General features: G+C 55.3%; 5 protein-coding genes across 5 annotated transcripts; all 5 read right to left on the reverse strand.

Annotated features, from left to right (window-relative positions):
* Positions 1-73: 73 nt before the first annotated feature.
* Positions 74-1,495, reverse strand: JKF63_07620 (uncharacterized protein; the record flags this gene model as incomplete). The annotated part of the gene is made up of 1 exon (XM_067903552.1): positions 74-1,495. The coding sequence occupies one exon, from the start codon at positions 1,493-1,495 to the stop codon at positions 74-76; it is 1,422 nt and encodes a 473-aa protein (XP_067759033.1).
* An 879-nt stretch (positions 1,496-2,374) lies between these two features.
* JKF63_07621 (uncharacterized protein) lies at positions 2,375-4,726 on the reverse strand (the record flags this gene model as incomplete). Its single annotated transcript, XM_067903553.1, has 1 exon — positions 2,375-4,726. One exon carries the CDS (start codon positions 4,724-4,726, stop codon positions 2,375-2,377), a length of 2,352 nt encoding a protein of 783 aa, XP_067759034.1.
* Positions 4,727-5,135: 409 nt separating this feature from the next.
* Positions 5,136-5,939, reverse strand: JKF63_07622 (uncharacterized protein; the record flags this gene model as incomplete). The annotated part of the gene is made up of 1 exon (XM_067903554.1): positions 5,136-5,939. One exon carries the CDS (start codon positions 5,937-5,939, stop codon positions 5,136-5,138), a length of 804 nt encoding a protein of 267 aa, XP_067759035.1.
* Positions 5,940-6,255: 316 nt separating this feature from the next.
* Positions 6,256-8,040, reverse strand: JKF63_07623 (uncharacterized protein; the record flags this gene model as incomplete). The annotated part of the gene is made up of 1 exon (XM_067903555.1): positions 6,256-8,040. One exon carries the CDS (start codon positions 8,038-8,040, stop codon positions 6,256-6,258), a length of 1,785 nt encoding a protein of 594 aa, XP_067759036.1.
* Positions 8,041-16,116: 8,076 nt separating this feature from the next.
* Positions 16,117-17,595, reverse strand: JKF63_07624 (uncharacterized protein; the record flags this gene model as incomplete). Its single annotated transcript, XM_067903556.1, has 1 exon — positions 16,117-17,595. One exon carries the CDS (start codon positions 17,593-17,595, stop codon positions 16,117-16,119), a length of 1,479 nt encoding a protein of 492 aa, XP_067759037.1.
* Positions 17,596-18,627: the final 1,032 nt, after the last annotated feature.

Below are 18,627 nucleotides of genomic sequence, written 5' to 3' on the forward strand. Positions count from 1 at the left end.
GCTGTGCCCTTCGCATGGCCGCTAAGAAATGAAATGAGATGCAGTCACCACCTCTACTCTGCTGGGTTCAAGACTACCGCAGGGGTTGGGGGGTGTCCTGCAGCCGCTGGTGCACCCGGGGGGGGCGGGGGGCCTTTTGCATCCTTTCTTGCTGATACACCCGCTGAGCTTTTTCGTAGAGGCGCGTACGTCGGCGGCGCTGACGCTCCTCCAGATCCTCGTTCGGGTGGAAGTTCATGAGCACAATCTTCCCTCGCGCATGACCGGATGCCACCACATCCAGTGCATCTATCGCTTGAACAAAGGGCACCTGCTCAGCACTCACGCTGAAGGCGCCTTGAATGTAAAGCTGCAGAACCAGTTCACCCAAACGCTGCAGCTGTGCCCGTGCCAGTGGATCTTGACGCTGCATGCCGAGGAACACGTAGTGAACGGACAGCTGTCGGCAAAACACTACGTCACTACGCGGTGAGAGCAAACCTGTCAAGACGCAGAGTGCGCCGCCAAATCGCACCGCCTCGGAGTGCGCCTCCGCCATGAACGCCCCAGCGCACTCGAGCAGGTAGTCCACCCCGTAGTTGTCTGTGTACTTCAAAATCTCCTTCACGACATCTGCGCGAGTATAGTCAACAACGTAGTCTGCGCCAAGGTCTTGGAGATAACGCACGTTCGGAGTTGAGCAGCTCGCAATCACATAAAGCCCAAAGTAGTGAGCCAACTGCACTGCCACAGAACCTACGCCACCTGAGGCGCCGCTGATGAAGATGGACCGCTGCGTTTCGACCCGAAGCTTGTCGAAGAGCGCCAGGTACGCGGTGGCCGCAGCGACTGGCAATGTCGCTGCCTCCACAAAATCGATGAGGCGGCCAGGCACCAGTGCCCCGGTAGCGGGCAAAGATGACGGGCACACGACCTCTGGAAGCTTCCACAGCACGTCACGATCGACCAGGGCATACTGGCAAAAGGAGCCCCCGCTTCCCTGCGTAAAATCCGCCAGGAAGGCCACGCGGTCACCCACTTGGATGTCGCTGGCCTCAGCAGAGTCGTCCTTTTGGTCGTTTGAGACGGTAGCCCACCCAACGCTCTCCACAACACCAGCACCTTCGATGCCGACAACGTACGGGAACTCAAAGTGAGGTCTCGGGTGGCGGCTCGTGCGGTGGGCTTTGCCGCTGGTGCCAGCTTCGGGGGTGCCGGGCAGCACAGCAGTGCGGTGAGCATCAGCGGGGTTGACGCCGGCAGCGTAGATTTTCACGCGTACCTGACGCGACTGCGGGACTGGAACCTCAATCTCGGTGGAGTACACAACATTTTGGCGCGACCACGAGGGATTTCCTTTCGATGCCACCCATCCAGCGCACACAATCGGCTTGCCAGACGTCTCGAAGAACTCCAGCCTTGAAGGCTTGAGGGACGGTACAGGGATATCCGGGAGAATATAAAAGGGCGGCGGCACCGGCGCTGCGCTTTTGTTTGCCGAGTTCCTGTTCCCCATAATGGGGGACGTGGAGCACCTTTACCCCAAGCCTATCCGCTGTGCACGTGCGCAGAGACAACTTTGTCCAATGTCAACAACTTCGCGGTGAGAGTCATCAACGGAGGCAAGTCATGGCAGGCCTCCCCTCGAGAAGAAGGTGCCGATACCGCCAGTGGGAAACCGGAAAAGGGGGCGAAAACCGGTGGAACAACCAACTAAGTTTTTAAAAAGAAGAGAGCAGAAAACCCCTAAATTGATTCACTATGAGTGTGTACACTGTGTTGTGTGTGTGTGTGTGTGTGTTGACGTGTTCCGGGTGGGGGGGGGAGAGAAGGAGAATTACACAAGCGAAAGCGAGACAGGGGCGATAGAGCAATCAAACCAAAATAAAAAATGATGAAAAAGCACAGCGCTTTTGTGCTTTGCATCAGCGGTGTAGTGCGACCACTCAGTCCAGGGCAGCGAAACATCCCTGCACCTTGAAAACACGGTCATCTATCTTTGAAAGAGAGCTGTGACTCACCAAAGCAGCGCAGAAAACCGCTGTCTGTCGTGGACAGCAGACACGTTTCGCACAAGATTCATGATTGAGTTGTGTCCTTCTCTTTTTTTTTTTGCGTGCGTGTTTTCGTGCGTACATGCAGTTTCATTTTTTTTCTAAAAGCATATATATATATATATATATATGCGTGGCACGTAAGCAACAGCATCACCCAAGGTGGGTGTTTGGGGGGAGGGGGGCCCAAAAAAAAAAAAAATACCGAGACCCCCACACCACGATGAAAGACCAAGGACCCCTCCAGACATGGAGCTGACAAAGACGAGAGTGCACCCAGGTGTGTCTATCAGTCATTAGAGCATTTCGAGGGAGGGTGGCCCGCATGCACCGGCGACGTCCTAGCTGTCCTCAGAGGTGACTCCGCCGTTTTGATCCTCCGTCTGTTCGTCCTCGCGCGTCCGCTTCCCCGATTTGATGGGGGTCGAAGCATTTTCCTTCGCCAACAGTGCCGCCAGAGTCATCTGCTTTGTCTTGGGGACTGTAGCCTCTGCCTTCGCCTCGCCCGAGCTACGCGACGACGATGTCGGGTGCCCCGCCTCCTCCAAAGTCTCCGACGGTGCTGCCAGCCCCAGCGCGCTCTCACCACCGACGTGGCTTTCCCTGGCAGAAGCGTCACCAGTGGTCTCAGTGATATGGTCGACAGGGCCCTCCAGGATGTCATCGGCATCATCGTCGTCATCCGCGTCCTCGTCATTGTCGTCGTCTCTTCCCGCCCCGTCACCAGTACTGCCCCTAGCACTTCCCTCTCTCAGCAATTTCGGCTTCTTCGAGGCGGAAACCCGAGCATAGAGTCGCTCATCAGTCGGGAGCCATGGCTCAGCACGGAGAATGAGTGAGCGGTGTCGTCGCTCGTAGAAGCGCTTGATGGTCCGCTCAATCTCCGCCCTTGCGACCCCAACACAAAGCTGCTGCTCCTTGAAAGCAGCGAGGATCATCTTTGTCGAGACTTTACTGTTTGCGGCAATGATTGTCTGCAACGCCTTGAGCTCTGTGTCCGTCATTTCACGCCGGTTCCTCAGCGCAGCCTCCATCAAGACGCGCTGCCGCTTTGCCTCCACCTCTTCCGCGCTCAGACCTTCGTCATCGGCACCCGGAATGCTGGCACATCCGCTTGTGAATGCATGCAGCTGATTCTCCAAAAGTTTAGCGAAGTCCGTCACGCTCAGAGGAGCAAAGCGCTCCAGCTTGTCAAAGCCTCGAAGTGGATGTTCATCGGTGGGAATGCCAACAAACGGTCCGCTGTAGGATGGCACAAGCTTATCCTTGCTCCGCAGTCTATGCAGACGACGCTGCCGCGCCTCAATGACCTTGCGCTGGATGTCACAGTCAGAGTCGTCGTCTTCATCGTCAATAAAGTCCAAGTCGCTGCTGTCAAGGGAGTCCATGTCGGCGTCCTTGTCCGAGTCCCCCGAAGAGGATGCAGCGATATCCTCATCCCCATCCATCACATCCCAGTCATCACCCGAGTCGTACTCGTAATCGATGTTCGACAAGCGCGGTATTCCGGTGCGCAGCGGAAACCGACCCATGTGTAGCAGCTCTGCCTCGTTCAAACTACCCTCCTGCAAATGATTGTAGGTGCCGAAGTAGGGCGGGCGAGACTGGCATGGATCGTACCCGATGGCGAAGAAGCCGGCAAACACCACCTCGTTGTCAAACGATGCGTACGGGTCGGAAACGGCGGCGTGGAAAGCGCAGCCGCACTGGCGCAAGAGGTGGCGCGCCGGCACCTCTTGTGTGTTGGAGGCTTCAATCATGGCGCTGAAGTCGCGCACACACACATTGACCGTGGTAGACGCATCTGGATGGAAGCACATGGGCGGGTGCAGAAGAGAGGACTCTTCATCCACTATATGATTTCTTCTTCTCGCTTCTGGGTCTCGCCGCGCGCCGTGGTGTGTCGCGCGGGAGGAGAGGTTCACAATCGAGGCCTCCTCATCGCGCGAAACTCTGTCCTCCGGCTTCAGCCAAAACTGCAGTGAAGCAGGAGCGACACGCTTGTTCTGGACAAATGAGGTGAACAACTTTTTCTTATCGCTCTCCACCTTGACAGTGCTGCTCATGAAGCCAAAAAGAGAGAGGCTGTTAGGGGCCTCTTTCGGTATTTTTAGAGCCTCCTTCTCCGCCTCGCGTGCTTTGTGCCTCGCTTCCCTCTCAGCCTCCTGCTCCTCCTCCCGGGCCTTGCGGCGTGCCTCTCTCTCTGCCTTTCGTGTTTCACGCTCTGTGTCTTTCAAGACGCGGCGACTCTCTTTTTCATCGTCGATGACGACTTTGCGCCCGTCCATCTCTGACCTGATTAATGTGGCGTGTTCTTCTTTTATCCTTCGACGCGCTTCCTTCTCCGCCTCTCGTTGAGCCTTACGGGCACCGAGAGCCTTTCTCTTCTCCTCAGGTGAGAGGACGTGTCCGAGAGAGGCAAGCGGCACGTCCTCCTCCCCCACCTCCATACCACTCGCCCTCTCTGCAGATAACTCGGCAGGCACCGGGGTGGCACATCCTACATTTTCTGCGCGCTGGAGTGGTTTAGGCTCCGAAGAGATGGGGCCAGCCTCTGATTTTCCACTAGAGGACACGGGCTTGCTGCCCAGCTCCTGTGGCGCCGCGTTGTTTTTAATGCTTTGTAGCAGTGCCAGCGCTTCGTCAATACGGCTTGGATCGAGGCCCTTGAGTAATTCTGTGACGTTGTCCATTCTTGCAAACACCCCTCTATGTGAAGCCTGCAGCCGGGGAAATCACAACGGAAGCCCACCCAAAAAAAAAAGGGAGAAAAAAAAGGCAAAGGTTTAAAAAGAAATATCCGGTTCGTGTGTCCAGAAGATGAACATGAAAGCTGAAAGAGCATGGAGTTTAGGTCACCGTGGTAGCCTCTCGTACCACCTCACGACAAGTCTTTTCATCGCATGTTGTGAAACCCCCCCTCCCCTCTCCAACAAAAAAAAGAAAGGAGGGGGGCTCCATTCAGTTGACCTCATCAAAGATGCAGGACGAGTTGTCCCTTCGCAGCGTGGGAGTCTCTCCCTCTCCTAACATTTGTGGGGAATTTTCAAGAGTAAGATGACGGGGACAACACTAGAGTCCCGGATGGTTGAGTTCGCATGGCTATTCTACATGAATATAGGCCTTTAAAAAAAGGTCTTCCCGCACTACGTCCCCGTTGGCATCTTGGACCATAAAGCAAAGTTCGCGAAACTCGTTCGGAGTCAGTGCTGCCGTGACGGAGTCCCTGTCTTGCTGGCTCATCAATATACTCTCTAGCTGATCCACAGAAATGCACCGGGTACTCGTTCCGTCCGCAGAGACTAACGTCTTCTTCCCACTCACTTCCCAGAGAGAGTTGAAACAGGCGCGAATGTCGTCCTCCGTAGATCTGTATACTACTGAAGAGACGCGATCTGGAAACCTGGGATGGGGGCAAGCGAGAACTTGAGGATCGTATGCCAAAACGTGGGTGTGGAGAAGCTCCACTGAGAGAGTACGCAGCTTTTCGCGGTCGGCATAATTGCTTAGCCATTGACCCTCCTCTAATTCGCTGTCCGTGCCACTTCCCTGAAATGGTTGCTCATCATTCTGAGCAATCATGGCGGTGATTTGATCGAGTTGGTCATCAGTCAAGCAAAGACCCAGGGACCGAAAAATGCCGGGCACTTTGGTGAACGAAATCGGGCCCCCAGAGTGGCTATCCTGCAACAGCAGCTTTTTGTCGAAGGTGTTTGCCCTGATGGCGCTATCAACTGCTGCTAGATAGGTATCAAAAAACTTCTTGCGCACTACCTTGGGAATATATAATGTCTCGTCCAGCTGCTGCCGATACGCCGCATCTGGATCGGGCACCATCTTTGGGGGTTTCTTACGGCCCTTCCCTTTACCCTTGGTCTTCTGCGAGGGTTGGGCCAATGGCGGCATTTTTGGTGCCTGAGAAGTGAAGAACTGAAAGATGTAATGTGAAGCGGAAAAAAAAAGAGTGTGTGTGAGAGAAGGTGTGGAAAACAAAACGGTATGCAACCAGTCACGCTTCAGACGAGGGCCTAGGAGCCTGGCCTGTCGGAGCGGGAAGCGGAAGAATTCTCTCCCTCAATTTCTGTCAAAGCGCTCACCGCCGGGAAGCGGTCTTCGTTCCCAGATGATTATGTTTGCTTTGGGGAGAACGGAGCAGTTCAAGTGGTCCGTAGACAAAAAAAAACATTAGCGAGAACATGAGAAAAATGAGCGAAGAGTAACCCTAGTCACGGGTTCTATCGGGTGCTAAGAATTTCCTTAACATATTCCTGCCCTTCTTCACCACCACCTCAACATACGTGGCGGTCTTTGCTGGGCTCACAAGATCCACCGAGTCCCGCAACAATGCCGTGGCGCCGTACGTGCGCTGCAGCTTGTTTGCCAAGAAGCAAAGCTCTCCATCCTCGAGAAAAGCCATGAGATACGGTGCGGACTCCGCAAAGATGTTGAAGTCCGGAGACAGCTTGCGGCCCAGCCCCTCGCCAACGATCACTGTGAGAACGAGTGACGAGAAATTTCCGTCCAAAGGGATGTGGTTCTCACGAACTGTGTCCATTACTTTTCTTAGGACAGTGACGATCTGGACTTTGCTGAGGCGGAATCCTGCCGTGCCAGGAGCAACCATATCAAAGACCCTCTTCATCTCCTCCCTGAACCTCTCCCGGTTTACTGGGGCCTGGGCCTCTCTCATGGAGGGTGGCAAGCGATCAATCATTAGATCCGCGCCAAGCTCACCATCACCACAAGCGACAGCGGCGAACAGCGAGATGAAGTTGTTGCGCTCGGCCTTGGAAAGGGTCGTGACAAGTCCAGTGTCGAGAACCACAATCTCATGCCGCAGCTTTCGCTTGCCGTCAGGGTAGTACTGCCGAAGACCATCTGTCTTATTTGTGCGCAAAAGAACATTGCCGGGGTGCAAATCCGAGTGCACAAAGTTGTCCTCGAAGAGCATCTTCAAAAACATATGACAGCCCAGCTCCGCTGCGTCTTTGTTGTCCTCGCTGCACACCACATCCTGCAGCGGTTGACCCTCCTCGTATGTTTCGAAGAGCACGTTTTCTGTGGAAAGAGATGCTAGCGGTGTTGGAAAAATTACACCGTTGACGCTTCGGAAGTTATGTTTGAACTGCACCAAATTGTCGCACTCAACTAAGAGATTGAGCTGAGATCGAATCAGTGACGAGAACTCGTTTATGCTCGACTCCAAATTAAAGTAGCGCAGCCCAGGAATAACCTTGCTGCCGAGCGACACAAAGACGTGCATAGCTGCCAAATCAGCCGATACCTGCTCGCGTATGTGAGGGTGAGTCACCTTCACGGCGAGCTCAGTACCAGCGGGAATTCCGTCGATGCTTTCCCGGAGCTTGGCCCGGTGTATTTGTGCAATGCTGCCGCTGTTGACGGGCACCTTTTCGATCTCAGTTATGTAACGAAGAGCATTGTGCCCTTTGCAAGGCCCGTCGCAGAGCTCCTTGCGGAGAAGCGCTTCAGTGTGCGACCACCTGTGCGGTTCAGTATTGTCGTAAAGCGTTTCGAGCGTCTTACACATTTGATCGGGAAAGAAGTCAGGACGTGTTGCAATCCACTGACCAAGTTTGACGTAGCTTGGCCCCATCGAAGAAAGAAAGACAAGAATCTTACCGTAGAATACGCTTTCGGGGCACAGCTGCAAGCCAAAGGTGAGAAACCCGTACCACAAAACAGGAATACACCCTACGAAAAGCAGTGCCATGCGGTATGCGACGTAGAAGAAAAAAAAGACTTTTGATATAAACCGCCCCTCCGGCATTAAACCACCGCCCATCGCTGTGCCAGCGACATACACCTGTGTTCTCCGCGCTGGCATCGGGATCCCGCACTGGTCCTCGCGGAGTCGCTTGGGAAGAAATACCCTGTGGTAGAAAACATACGAGCCAAAGCCACAGCAGCCGATGGCCATTCCACCAAATGCCCGAACCTGACGGCGACTGAGGGTTGTTACCCTCCGTTGAAGCTCGGCGGTAGACATCGGCGAAACGCACCTATAATATGCGGTGCAATATTCAATGAGAGTGATGAGAGAGAATGCGGAAAGATCAGATGGTAAAACAAAAGAGACGGTCAGCTCGGTTGAAAGACTCGTTTCCACACATTGGGATGATTCTTCTGTTTGATGCTGGATATGGCAGCGGTAGTGGTTGCTAATTTTCCGGCCTTGATGAACCGGTTTGATTAGCCTGGGTGTTTCACTTCACGCTACCTCTGTCCTGCGCAAGTGCGAAACATGGAGACTCTCTGAATGTCACTGAGAAAAAAAAAAGACAAAGCATATCCAGAGGGGGGAAAAGATTGGCTTGATGCAGATCAAAGAGAAAGACGGGAGAGGACAGTAGACACCCGTTGTTCCTCTGCGCCTGTGTGTGAGGAGTGCAGAAGTGTTCGTACCCCAGTGCTATCCTTGCGCTAGCTGCGGGAGTTGAGAGACTGTACCACTTACTCGTAGTCCACAAAAAAAAAATGTAGTCTAAAAAGCGTGTCGGTTAGATTTCTTGCACATCTACCCCTTTATTTTCCTTGGCACAGTCCGCTGACATCTAAGACCCTTTCGCCAACAGCATTCATCTTTACATTTAGCACCCTGTGCGGATCTGCCTGCGCACCTACTCTATCCCCTTTCTCCTTCGTATTTGCCAAATGACTTTCCTCAAACACCTCCCTTTTTGATCACAACGCCCATGCAACACAATCAGGAACCACAGCGGAGGGCGGAGCCCGCTCCTTTTTTTTTTGTACATCCTAGGGTTTTAAGAACATAAAGCGGCAACGCATCAAAGCGCACTACCTGCGCCGATACAGCAACCTTCCCCCAATGAAAAAAAAAAAACACCACACCCACCTGCGTTCTCCGCGAGTCCCACCACCTCGGCTCAAAAACAGACGTTCCGCCACTGCTTGAAACCCCGCGTCAAAAACACACGAACACTCCAGGACACAAAATATGACCCTCAGTGAGGTGAGACTCCAATACCTCTAAAGGCACATAAGCCCCCCAAAACAGCAGCGATTTATCTTCTTGGAAGTGGGGACTGGCGCGAGATAAGCCGCACACTACCGCAAGCCTTTTGCAGACCAAGAGAACGGCAAGGAGGCTTCGCACGGGTGTGATGCACACGAGGACACAGACACACACACGCACATACACACGGCCACAGGGATCGGGACCACCACCTGTGGAACAGATCGCCGCGAGGGCTTCACAACCGGGGAGTGGGGGAGCGCATGAAAGCGTTTTTTCTTCATTCTTTTCTCTGACCGCAAACACAGATATTGGCGGTGCAACACCTGCCGGTTCCCCGCTGCTTTCATTTCTTGAAACTGGAATCTCATAGTGCCGCCGCAAAAATGGCACCCAACACAAATCCGCAGCCCACCCCTCCCCAACGCCCCGCTTTTATCGGAAAGCCTACTCTCTCAAATGGTCTGCTCGCATTGGCGGGCTATTTGGAAACTGCCTTTCATAAATATGGGAGCCCTTTTCTCCGAGCATTCCCACACCCAAGACAAGACACGCTCCTGGCCGTAAGCCCACGACCCTTTTGGTTTGAGGGATCCGCCAATGTCCCCCACCGCGGCCCACACCCTAATTGGGAGGGGCAACAAAAAATAGAATTATTCCCATATTCGAAACGAATTCATCTCCAAATTACGACTTTGAGCGCCCAACCCCCTTTTTTAACTGCCCCAACCCCAACCCAAGCGGCCCTCGCCTGGAAGACCAAAGGGGCACACCAACATGGAAATCCCGTCTTTTCCCAACTTCGACGGCAAAGAAGATGCAGCAGGCCACAAAGCGAAACCAAACCCCAAAACCTGATTTCAAACCTATTAACTCGTAGGCGTGCGATACATCGCTTCCCGGAACACCTCCGCCGCACAGGCCCGACCAATCGAGAAGCACCTGCACAGGGGCACACCCAAACCACCCCACCCAGACCGGGCGCAGGATTCTGCCGTTGAGGAAAATCAAACTGCGGCCGATCATGGCCATACCTTTCTAGGGGATTCTCCTGCCCGTATCGGGGCGATCTTTCGGGCTGGCTCTCGTCCGCGGGGCCTTTGGGGTTCCGGCGGCGCCAAAAACCCCGCCCAAAGCGACGGAGCACAACCCCCCCCCCCCGCACCCCCACCACCATGGGAAAGGAGCGGACACCCAGCCCACCGATCAAAGCCCCCCCTTCGCGAAGAGGGGCGCCTCGATTCCCTGCGAAATTTACCTTCCCCAACCACTTTTACAAACCCACACACCGGCCCCGAAGAAGGCGCGGCGGGCCCCCAGACAAAAGACCACCGCACCCGAACGCGCAACCCCCCAGGCCAGCCAAACCAAACAAGCCCTCGGCAGAGGACGCAAAACGCCCCCCGCACACAAACCCTTCGTCTTGGTTGTTGTTGGGCCGTCCCCCCCCCAAAAAAAAAAACACACAGACACACGCGCTGGCAACACAGGCGCGGATTTTCGACGCCACAAAGCCCTTTAACGACCCACAGGGTCACCAGAACCACTCCCACCAAACGGAATAGCAGGGCCTCTTCCAAATCCCCGCTGGCTGAGAGGACGGCCAGGTCGAGTTTTGGAGCCCACCAAGCCCATCCAATCCACCCCCCTCGCCCCATGGCGCCCCATGAGAACGGACGGCGGATCGCGGCGCACCCCGCCCTGGAAATGCGGAAGCCTACTGCGATGACCCTGCGCCGGACGCCCTCCCGTCTTCCGCCGCAACCGAACACCCTTGAAGACAGCGAACCTATCAAGGAGGAGGGTCCCCCTACAAAAACACACGCCTGCGATAACAGAACCCATTCCTCATTGCCGTAAAAAAGGCTTCTCATACCAGTATGCCGCCCACGTTTTGGGGGGAGGTCCTTTGCGCTAACAGAAATCCCCTGGACGCACCATCGCAGCGTTTAGGCTTCTATGCTTTGATTCTGGGGTGTTTTCTGGATGGCGATTGAACAGAAAAGGACCCCGTGGTGGCAGGCCCCCTTGCGTCCCCAGCTAAAGAAAAAAAAACAAGAGGCCCAGGCCATGGGAGGGCGCTGGGGATCCGCGGCGCGAATAAACAAGACCATCCGTCATGCTATGTGGGGCACCCCCTTCTAGGAATCATTCGTTCAAAAGTGTCGTGCAGCGCATCGCTGGGCGTGGGAATGCCACCTTTGGGATTTTATTCAGCTACCAGGCCGTAGCCCATGCAACTGGCCTACGCCAGGCATATGTTTCCTATTTTCCAAACCCGCCTATTCAAAAGTATTCCGATTTGCAGTAAACAAAAAATCACGGAAGTGCCATTGCCCCGGGTCAGTGGCGACAGCTTTTCTGGAAAAGCGTGTCCCAAAAAATGCCGCGCTTCTCCCCTTATTGAATGGGGACTGGGCGGGATTAGGGGGTGGGGGCGCAAAGATCAATAAGGCGATGTCCCTGCCCTTTTTGGTTACAAGGCTTTCAATGTACGAGTTCACGGGACACCCCACACATTCACCCCGTAGCTCGGTGGCGGCGGGCGCGGGGATCATGACGCTTTGGTGTTGCGTATTCGCCTTTCGGTTCACCTCACCAACGCCAGGGCCACACACGAAGTTCCTGGAAGCAGAGAACGGGTTTTGTACCCGCAAAGGCAATTAGGTGAATCCAAAGGAAGGGGTGTCAGCCGCCAATTCGCATATGAGAGAATATGGGCCTACTGTGGGTCGAAGATTGGGTCCCTGGCGGCGTTTTGAATTAAGTGCCGATGATCCCTGGGCGATGGCCAGGTTAAATCTGGTAAAACCAAAGGTCTCGCATTATTTTGGGGTGAATTGTTTCAATCGTGTGTCCCCCGGCCTTTCCCAACGGTGGCGGTACTGGCGCGTATCGTGTGCGCTTTCTCCTGCTCGTATTTGCCGGTGCGCCGGCGTTTTCGCGAGCCCATAGAAGAAAACGCCCCGGGAAAGCGAGCCTGATCCCGAGATGCCGGGCAAGCTGGAAGATCACACGGGGATTTCGGTGGCGTCTTTTTTTTCTCAGCTGGAACGTATAGGTGGTGCGATCTGTTTGTGTTGCTTTTTTTTTTTGGTGGTGAAGCTAGCCTTGTGTAGATGGGCTCGATCCTTTTCCCGGCACGGCTTCAGGTGGTTCCGGGGACTGTGATCTGCAGATTTATTGGGTCCTCACCTCCTCTTTTTTATTTTGTGTTAAGCGGGATTTTTATCCAATAAATTGCCCACCCCCAACTGGATGATTCCCAGCCCCATTTTTTGAAGGCCCAGAAGCGCAGCACCAGGCAACAGCGACGCTCTGCGGGACATGCGCTGAAAACGACGACTAAACTACTAACTTTGTCTATAATTTAGTCGAGGGTGGCGCCGCGAGCCCGCTTTTCGAAAAGCTTTTGAATAGACAGCTGATTATTGAATTGCCAAGACGCTCTTTGTCGTGCGCTAAACGGTGGTGTCCCTGTCGCTTGCATTTGCTGGGTTTCTTTGATAGCCCGAACAGGCGATCGTGGTATAGCGGCTTCTTTTTATTTTAGCCCCATTTTCCTTGGTTGGCGTTCAATCTCGTGACATAGCTGCCTGGCGCGGGGTGGAGTAATGCCTTGTGAAAATGCCGCCGATCGCCGCCGGGATGCGCAGCAGCTCTGGATGGGGAACTTAGCAGTTTAATCTTTGAAGGTCTCTGCTAGAAACCGGAACTACAAATGCGTTAAGCAAAGACTTTGAGTGGAAAGGGGTCTTTCCCATCAGATTTTTATTTCTGGGGACTGAAGGCCATGCCAGCGTATTATTTGTCTAGGTGGTACCGTGGTTTCTGGAAAAAAAGGGGGCCGGGGGCATGGAAACCCCTTCAGAGGGTGAGGTGTACGGAACTGCGCCCGCGCCTTCTGGAAAGTGATCTGTCATTATGATTGGCGGGCCTGCGGGGGTCAGGGGGTTTCGACGGCGGTCAAACTCTACCGAGGATAGGCGTTTTGCCAGCGGCGGGGCGCCGGCCTACCCTGGCACACCCCGAAGCGAAAACGGCAATGTGACACTGCGTTCCGAGCTCTCTACTCCACAACGGCAAAGTAAGTTGGGGAGTCGCACAAAAAAATGTCATCTGAATTGATTTGGAAACTGCCGCGCCCTTTTGAGAACCCCGAAGGCAATTTTTGAATAAATACGCCCCGTCGCGGCGGGGTCGCCGCTCACCACACAGAAAACCTTGCGTGCGACCGCCGAGCATCATTTCAACACCTATAGATGCCACCTTAGGGCTGAACCTAATGGATTTCTCGGCGCATTGGCGATCCGTTTGCTTGGGAATGACGCGGCTTACCTTTAGGCGAACTTCGAGAGGGATGGATGTTTTTATTCTGCCGGGCTTTTGCGGATGGTGGCGCTGGTTTTGCCCGAGGTGAGTTGCTGTGGTGCACAATTTTCTTTAGCGCCTTTCACCAGCCAGAGCCTTCGGTGCCGCCGGGGGTGCGGGTAGGCTTTGTCCTGGGGTTCGGGGCGCTCCCTGTGGTCTTAATTTCTGGCTTGGCCACGTCTTGTCGCGTGATGTTTTGGTAGGGGGGGGCTTGGGGCGGTCGCGGGGACCAAATCCAGACGGCAGCGGGCGACCAAACGGCCCAGGAAACAGCAGTAGGATGCGCGGGGTGCTCTTAGAAGTGGTTCTCAAACCCCTAAATTTTTTCCCGAAACCGGTGCCGACCCAGCGCCACTGGGTTGGCGCGAATGGCTGAGTAGGGTCTTCGCCGATCCGGGATGACGTGGTTTGGGAAATAAACGCCCTCAGCACACTGAAAAAGTTTCACTAAATGAGAGATTAGGGTTGGTATTTGGAAAATTTCTGTTGGTTGGCTGCGGCGACTTTGCGCGCATGGCTGTTGGCGGTGTCTTTGGTTTTCGCGTTTGAGAGCCACCTTGTGAACATGCCAGCTGGCGCAAACACTGCGCTGAACGGCAAAAGGCGCCGGGTCAGCAAAAAACGCGGCACACTGGGGCCGTTGTCGGAAGCACATTGCGCTCGGTAATAAATTTGGGAATACAAATTGCGGCGGGTATGTCCGTTCGCTGGGTTAGTTGTGGAGTTGGGTGGGGGTTCGCTTTCGGGTGCCGAGTCGGTGTTATGAAGCTCCGCGCGGTAGGGCAGGACGGTGGGTTAAACTTCACTGCTTCATTTTCTGCCATGGCCTCAAGGTGAACTAACGATGAAGAGCGAAGGATAGTCCTGGTTGGTAGTTTTTCAATGGGGTGCACTGCGTAAGCAATCATTTGCGTGAGGCAGCAGATGTGACGTTACACGGGGCCCGTGGGGTTTAGAGGCGCAGCTGTTTTAGACATCGTTATTATGCTCTTCTTTCGCTTCGCTGTATTTACTCTCATCAAATTGTTTTTTCAAATGGTCTACAGAAATGGAATTTCTATTTCTGGTCTTTCTCAGCTCGGCCAGTTTTTAATATACGCCACCCACTTTCTCAGAAGGGGGGGTTGTTCGCGTCGCGTGGGTTCCAATATGGTCTTTGGGGTGATGCAGCCAGCATTTACCCAGGACGTTGTGAAATGCACTTTTTTTAGCTGTTGCTGATGTGTGTGTGTGTGTCTCTTTTCCACAAACATATCCAAACCTTTCCCCCCCAGCGCTCGGCAATTGCGTGTTCCTCATTTCCACTTTCTTAGTATTCCAAAAGCTGTCTGGTTCTATGTCCATCCTTGAGTTTCCTTTGTGACTTTCTAAGCGAGGCAGGGTCCTTGCTGCTGCTGTGGCGCTTTTCGTCGCTTGTTGTGCCCTTTGTTGCGCGCCATCGGTTCAAAGATGTGTTTTCTCTAGAATCCCTGTTCGGTATGTGTGGGGTTGTGTGCGGCAGTGGCGGGGTGCCTGTGCGTGCATCTTCTCGAAGCCGACTCCTAGGCCTAAGAAATACGCGTGGCAAGCTATCGGCGGAATTGCCTCGTTCTGGGCTCTGGGAGAAGTGTCTATTATAGTAGTGGGTGAGGGCGGCGGCTGCGCACTCCCCCCGCAGCTAGCTTCGCCACGGTTGTGCGCGTCAGCGTGGGCAGTCTCTGCTGCATTGGGCTCCGCCCGCTTTCGTCATCTTAACGCGCCTCCTGTCATTTAACGCTGGGGCCCTTTTCGGTGGTCGTGTAGGGGTTGGGCTTCTTCCGTTCTTCCCGGTATGTTTTCTTCGGGTGCCGGTTTGCTTGGGGGTTGCTTGCTCCCAATCTCGCCCCGCCCAATATATTGGGCGGCTTTGTTCTTCCGGGTCGGTCCATGGTGCTCCTCCCCCCTTCTCCGGTGTTTTAAGGATCGTGCGCTGAAAAAAAGATTCCATTTGTTTCGCGTGGTTTCCACTTCATCTTGTCGGGGTTTTCGTTTTTTCGGTGGGGCTGCTTAGTTCGGGGGGGGGGGTGTCGGTTGCCGTCTTGTGGCGTTCGTTAGGGGTGCGCCGCGGTTGAGGGGGCCGCCAGGTGGGGCGGCCGCGCAGAGGCCCCCCCAGCCAGCCGGGGGCGCGGGGGCCCCCGTGGCCTGGCCAGGAGGGGGGGGGCCATCACGAAGCCCCCCCCCGTGTGCCCTTGGCTGGCGAGCCGACGACCTGGTCGGCGCCAGTCGCACCGCACACCCCAAGCGCGCGCAGCTCGCCGATCTTCGTCATAGCCGTATTCGCCCGCTTGGCGAAGCTCCGTGGACGCCACGCGATGATTGACAGGTGCTTCTTTTTTTTTTGGGAGATCCCCCTCCCCCAGAAAAAAGAGGAGCGAGGTCACGGGAGGGTGGAGGAAAAAGCAGGGTGAGGAGGGAGGGTTGGGTAGTGTGTGGTGGTCAGAGAGTTGGGATGTAGGTATCCATGAGCGGGTCTGTGAAGTGAGGATGCCGCTCTCTTCTCCTTTAGTTTCGTTGTGATGCACGTGGTCATGCGGAGGGGCGAGGTCCAACACCACACCATTGAGTCGTCAAAAATGAGGGTTTATTTACTTGTGTTCAAGATAAACAGAGGGGAGTACGTCGCCCCCTTCGACACCCCTCTCCCTTTCCAGGTAGAAGTGTGGTGGCGCACCAGTGGCCGTGGACAAGGGAACCTCAACACTAGTGCCGCTCTGCCTGGTCGATTGGCCCCACCGCCGCGGCGACAAGCTCTTCCGTGCGCTTATCAAATTCGCGCACCACGATGTCGTCGAGCTTCCCGCCCGCTGCGGAGGCTTGGAGAACCGCGTAAGTCTGCCGCAGCTGAGGGAGGTTGTCTGCGGCCCGAAGCTTGGCCACGTGCCGGTACCGCTGGAAAAGCGCGGGCGGCCGTGCGTCGCACTTGTGTCTTTTGCAGAGGTCCGGCAAGCGTGTTGCGTCCATGCCGGGAAAAAACTGGAGCCCTGTGATGCGCTGCAGGCGCTCGATGGGCACCTGGTACGCGGTAAGGGGCAGCTCTTCTGTGATCGGTCCGTTAGGCATCATGAACGCGGCTACCGAATATGAGCGGCCGCCGTCTTCCTCAGCCAGCAGCACTTTGAACAGATGGCTCGGCACGGCGACGAGGGTGCCACGCGTAGGGTTGCCGGTGAGCTCGTACGTAACCACGGATTTCACGGGCGCTGCAGTTTTCCGCGGCATCACACTTGCGTCCGCTGAGGACACCGGCACGTGAACTTCGGTGCCATCCGGACGGTGCTCCACACGCATGGGTCGGGGGACGAACGCGGGGCCGGTCACCACGTACAGTTTGCCAACGCCGCCCGCGCCGTCCGCCTCGGCGGTATTCGCCGCTGGCGGACTGGAGCCGCGTCGCCGACCACGGACATGTTGCTGCTGCCCGACGCTCACCTCCTTACTCAGCTTGCGCGTCAGACCCTCCAGCCGTAGCCAATCCACCGCGTTCAGCGTCATGTCCTGCGGCACGATGTTTGCGTTCATATTGAAGGTCGCGTCCATCTCTGCCTGCGAGGATTTGTGAAGTTGGGCGGCGGCGAGGTGGCCGCGACTCATGCCGCGTGACGTGTAGCTGTCGGGTCCGACGCGAAAGGCCGTGGGGACTGTGTTGTCGGCGTAGAAAACGCTGGAGTTGCGCGAGACTTCGTCAGAGCCACGGCTGTCGTCGCACCCTTCCTCTTCTTCACCCTGCGCGCCGCCGTTTCCGCTCGTAGGGGCTGCGGTCGGCGAAGGGGGTCGGCGTCCGGAGCGCAGTTTGCGGTGGTCAATGACCTCCATCACCCAGTTCGGGATGCGGCGCTCGTAGTTGAGACTGGCGAGGTAGCCGCCATAGCACCGAACCTCGGCTGTGGATGGCAGCCCATGCACAGCCGTCTCGTTGCACTGCTGCAAAAAGTCGGCGAAAAGAGTGGTGGTCTGTGTGGGTCGTGTGTTCGGCGGCAGGACAACGGGAAAAGTCAGTGGGGCATCACCGCTCACTGTCGGCGGCGTTGTGGCGGGAGTCGTAACTAGAGAGCGGTCGGACTGCACCACAAGTTGTGTGCGCTTACTTGCCTGCGTGCCGTGGATCCAGTAGGCAGCGACGCCTAAGAGAGCTACAGAGGCAGCCCCGAATGCCCGACCGATCGCCGCGCTGGTACTCATGCGCTGCCGCTTAACCCCCCCTTTTTTTGTGTGTGTGTGACGGATGGGAAGGAGGAAGGGGGAGGGGTAGGGGAAACAGAGGGTGCGTGAGGTCGCCGCCGCGCCCTGTGAAAACCTGCAGAGGTGTGCGCGACACGTAATGTGCGTAATCATGAGTGATAGCGAACAGAAGGAAAGGAGCCGATGTAAAAAAAAAAGGGGGGGGGTAAGACAAAGATAAGTGGCATAGTGCCGGTAGCGGTACACGGAGGCAGGCTGCAAGTATAGATGCGGTTGGGATTTCTTTCTGGCGGTAACGTCTGCCGCTGACGACCCAACCGTCTCGCGTCCACCAGATTTAAACCGCAGTTTTGAAGCCTCAGGGGAGAGGGGGAGGGGGCAGGAAAGCGGTTGGATCTCTGGAAGCTGATGCGACAGACGGTGGTGGTGGTGGTGGTGGTAGGGGGGGGGGCTCGCCCGTTTTTTTTCGAGACGCACTGCTACAGCGTGTGACTTCGAACAAAACAAAACATGACCGAGGATTCCCTGCGCTCCCCTTTCACTCCACACTCTTTTCTTTCCTGCGTACTGGTGCACACCGGTTGCGCCTCTATACACTCTGCTACTTTGTTTTTTTTTTGATCAACTTCTTTGATCGCACCGTTGGTACACGCACACACACACACACACACATTGCAAAGAATGCGCGCCAGGAGGGGATTCTGATGTTGTTCGCCCTCTTTTTTTTTCGCCCCTCCACTTTAGTTGAACGTCGGACTACATATATATATTTTTGCGGTCGTTGCTCAACTCGCCTTTCCATGAAAAACACACACAACAGACGAAGAGCAGCAACAAGAGAAACCATGTCGTCACAAAACGCAGGGGATATGGCGCACAGGAGCGCCCGCATCTCACCTCTCACCCTCCCCCACACAAAACACAAGTCATCTAAACCAGAAAAAAAAAGACAGATCGGCGGTGAGGAGGGGGATATGGAGTGGGAATTTTTTTTGGCCTCTATATTCCCCCTCCCCTCCGTTCTAAACAGGA

The sequence above is a fragment of the Porcisia hertigi genome, chromosome 10, assembly GCF_017918235.1.
Source record: "Porcisia hertigi strain C119 chromosome 10, whole genome shotgun sequence".
Classification (NCBI taxonomy): domain Eukaryota; phylum Euglenozoa; class Kinetoplastea; order Trypanosomatida; family Trypanosomatidae; genus Porcisia; species Porcisia hertigi.